At 36.6% G+C, this 4,400-nt stretch overlaps 1 protein-coding gene across 1 annotated transcript; it reads right to left on the reverse strand.

The window, feature by feature from the left end:
• Positions 1 to 760: 760 nt before the first annotated feature.
• Positions 761 to 2,170, reverse strand: LOC112510940 (UDP-glycosyltransferase 90A1-like). The gene has a single exon (XM_025116292.1). It carries the CDS (start codon positions 2,168 to 2,170, stop codon positions 761 to 763), a length of 1,410 nt encoding a protein of 469 aa, XP_024972060.1.
• Between the last annotated feature and the right edge of the window lie 2,230 nt (positions 2,171 to 4,400).

Consider the following 4,400-nt stretch of genomic DNA (forward strand, 5'->3'; position numbering starts at 1 on the left):
ATGTTCATTCTACCAACTAAACTGATCAACTTCGATTACAATGCAACATTGATCACCATGAAACTAGTTCATGAATCACGAATCAATTAGAAAACGAAAATGTTTTACCATCATGAACCTATTTCATTTATATATACCATATGCGTTGAAGAAGAAAATAAATCATTTTACAATGAAACTTTTTCATATTAATACAGTTTCATGAACATTGATTTTTTTTTCTCCAACCTCAACCCACGATTTCATTCATAAAGTTGATATAATCTTCATACAAGCTTTCCAGATTCATTGCATACCAAATAATTAAAAATCAAGATTTTAATAATATAATATAATAAAAGTTTGAAACATTACCATTTTCATACTTTCTTTTATTAAATTGCCTTAAATAAAATGTATTAATAACTTCCTTAATCATCAAAAAATTGTGTAAAATGACATAAATACCCTTATCAATTAAATTTAATTAAAAAAATGAAATTTTCTTATTGGTCGAAATTGGTTTACACGGATTTTTAAAATTGGATGGTTTGCATTTGAACCTGCCCCTCTATATATATATATATATATATATATATATATATATATATATATATTCTTCTACGCCAGACACAGCTTCAAATCCTCCATTTCTTAGTTTTTAGTTGTTAATTTCAAATTTATTATGTTTTTTAAAATTTTACGACAAAAAACTCGATAACAAGAACTCACAAAGATAAAAGCAAAAAACTAACCAACAAATTTATTCATATGATCCCAATTAATAGACTCTTGGAACCACATCTCCACGGACATGATCGATCAATGACTCCAATGTCAGCCATGATGAACCACCTTCCTTCATTGCATCATATGCACCCTCTTTCACCTCCATCACCCTCTCCTTCACCCTTCTCCCCTCTTCACCTTCCATCAACTCCACCACCATCTTCTCCACCTCCTCCGCCCCAACTAACCCACGCGCCACCTTCTCCCTCTGCCACAATCGCAATCCCATCCCAATCTCCTCCACCACCATGCGAGCATTCAGGTGTTGGTCTGCCATCAACGGCATTGCCAACACCGCCACACCTGCACAAATGCTCTCCAGCACCGAGTTCCAACCGCAATGACTCAAAAACCCACCTACACTTTCATGATTCAGAATCTCCACCTGGTCCACCCATTCAGTCACCACCTTCCCTCTCCCCTTCACCCTCTCTTCAAACCCTTCACCTCCTACCAACTCAAGCTGTATYGGTTTCAGTACCCACATGAAGTTTACGTTCGACTTCTCCAAACCAACCGCCACCTCACGTAACTGCTCCGGAGACACCTCCGCCTGTGTGCCAAACGACACAAATATCACCCGCTTGTTCTCCAGAAGATTTTCGTCGAGCCACTGGATCCATGTCGGCCATTCCACCATCTGTTTGGGTGCCGCTGGTTTGGCTATACAGAAAGGTCCGACACACCATGCTTTGGTTCCGAAGTTTTTGTTCCAGTAATCGATAAACTCTGGTTCCAGKTCGTAGAAGTTGTTTACCACCATGCCATGACTCTTAACATTAGCCGCCTGCTGCTTGAGCACAAAATCCATCATTGGATCTTTGGGGTCGACCTCTCTAAACGGGGGTTCAAAGTCATTCACCGTCAATTTAAGACGAGGGAAGTCCGGGACCGGAAACGGCTCATCATCGGAACTAACCGCTCCATGTGGCTTGAACTGCATCATGATGTTGCACATGGTCATGGAAAATATGTTGCACCCGTAGAACACCAAACGCGGAATCCCGAGTTTATCTGCGGAGTCTTGAGTCCAAGTTAAAAACCCATCGGAGATTATGCAGCTGACCGGAGGTAGACTGCGAACAATTTCTTCAAACCCAGGCTGTAGTTTGTCAGTGGTTTCGACGAAATTAATGAAGTCAGTCATGGCCGATGGCTTGTCTCCAACTTCTATCCTGGGAGGGACACCGACGATATCCTCTGGGAACGGGATATCGATAACAGAGATGGAATCATTCTTGACGGTGGATTTAACGGCGGAGTAGTTGACGGGGGTGGTGATGATGGTGACGGAGATACCACGGTCGAAGAGGATGCGGGAGAAGTAGAGAAGGGGGATGGTGTGGCCTTGAGACATGAATGGGAAGAGGACAAAGTGTGGAGGTAGAAGAGAATTCGTCATTTTGGGTGCGGTGGCAAGTGGTGGTGTCGCCGGCCGGTGGAACAGTTAACAGATGTGGTGGCGATCGCGACGGAGATATCTCGATCGGAGAGGATGAAAATATATGATCAAGTTTATGGATTTATAATCTGTCTCTTAGAGTAAGCTACGGTTTTCGTCCTTGTGGTTTGTTTAGAATTTCAACATTAGTCCTTATATTTTTTGAATTTACATTTTTTGTCCTTATAGTTTACATATATTTACTTTTTCGTTTCTAGGTAATTCATTACGGTTAAATTTGAGAGATAAAAATAACAATAAATTATAAACCATAAAAACGAATTTTTTTTTGAAAAATATAAGGACATAAAATTAGGGGTGTTTGTAGTCTAATTTGAACAGTTTAACCTTAAATGACAAAACCAGACCACAAAAAAGTGGTCGGATATATATAGTGTTTTTTCAAGGTTAGGTGTCGTTGTGGATGTGGTATGGCGAGACTTAGTCTCGTTAAGACGCTTTTTTTTATTTCAAATTTTATACTATATAGTTCCATATACCAGTATATTATTTTTCTTTTTATATACATTTAAATTATTTATTATCCATGGGTTTAACGTCCTTTTTCACACCATCTAGAAAGTCTATTATAGTTGTGACATAAATTTTGTTTGCAAATATTAGGTAACCTTTTAAATATATATAGACTTGGAATCATGTGAGACCAAAGGTTTTTCGTGAAACCCGTAAGATCAATTTATGTTTATTGATCAACTTTATAAGCTAATGAGCTAATGATCTAAAGTTGCACGGTGACAATTTTGTTATTATTAAGAACTTATCGTGGCGTTTATGAATGTTCAGATTGTAGATCTAATTCAAGAATTAAGAATTGGTCCTACGGGCCTCACAAAAAACCCTTATTCTCACATGATCTCAAGTCTATAAATATATATATATATATATATATATATATATATATATATATATATATATATATANTCTATAAATATATATATATATATATATATATATATATATATATATATATATATATATAGGGGCTTAATCAAATGAGAACTGAATTGTTTGTGGTAACTGTGAGAACCAATCTCAACCACATATTATAATAATCAATGGGTAAGATTAAAACGAATCTTAAATAATGTAATTCTAAAAATAAATTACTGTCATATAATGACATTATATGAATAAGGGCAAGATTGTCTTTGTGATATATTACGTTTTTGTTTATTTTTTTCTTTCCCTTCCAAATTTAGGGCATTGCTAGGTGTGACATAGCCTTAAGTAATTCATTGTTTTCAAGTCTAGCCCCAGGATCTATGATGTACTCTATATGTTGGTATCTTTTTCTAGCATGGTTTCATAGAAAGCTATTTAGTAAACCACTTGGCTTTCAATATGAATCCAGACCCTGGATCAGCCATCATTCACCACAATCCTGAAATTGCTAACTGTGAAAACCCAGTTRCATMATTGGTTTTCTACTGTTTTGGTTGTGATTTCTCCTCTCATAGTTTCTATAGCGTGTGATGTTTATGGTGATACTTTGGTCTTGACTTATTATGATTTGTGTGGTTGTGATACTGACACTCTTTGACAACATGTAGTATTGGCAGTTTTGGTTTTTGCATATATGTATATTTCCATTTCACAAACTTTTTACTAGCCRGGGGTAACAAGCGCTCCACTCTTTAGGGTAGAGGTCAGCTTTGCATATATCTTACCACCCCAAGACCCCACCTTCGGGTGGGATATAATGGGATCATTTGGTATGGTCTAGTATTCACCCTTATTTTCCTTTGCAGCGGAGGGCATAATCCTTCATACATGTACCGCCTCATTGCAGATTACTACTCTGCTGATGATCTGGTTTTGCAACAAATGATACCACATGATACCACAACTGTATTACATAACTGGGGTACTAACTGTTTGTAATACATGAGAACTGGTGTGCTACGTTGTGATACCCTGGAAATGATATGAGAATGTATATATGATACAGAAAAAGTTATAGCACCACATCATACACAACCTAATGAATTTATTAGGTACCAACTGTTTTGTAGTACATGAAACCACAAATGTATTACATCAAAAACAAGAACATTTATTGGTACCACATGATACCACAACTGTAATACATAACTAGATACTAATTGTTTTTCTGGTTTATTGTTTGTACCACATGATACCATAACTATAATACATAATTGGAGTACTAACT

This window comes from Cynara cardunculus (genome assembly GCF_001531365.2).
Source record: "Cynara cardunculus var. scolymus isolate 2C chromosome LG 4, CcrdV1, whole genome shotgun sequence".
Lineage (NCBI taxonomy): Eukaryota > Viridiplantae > Streptophyta > Magnoliopsida > Asterales > Asteraceae > Cynara > Cynara cardunculus.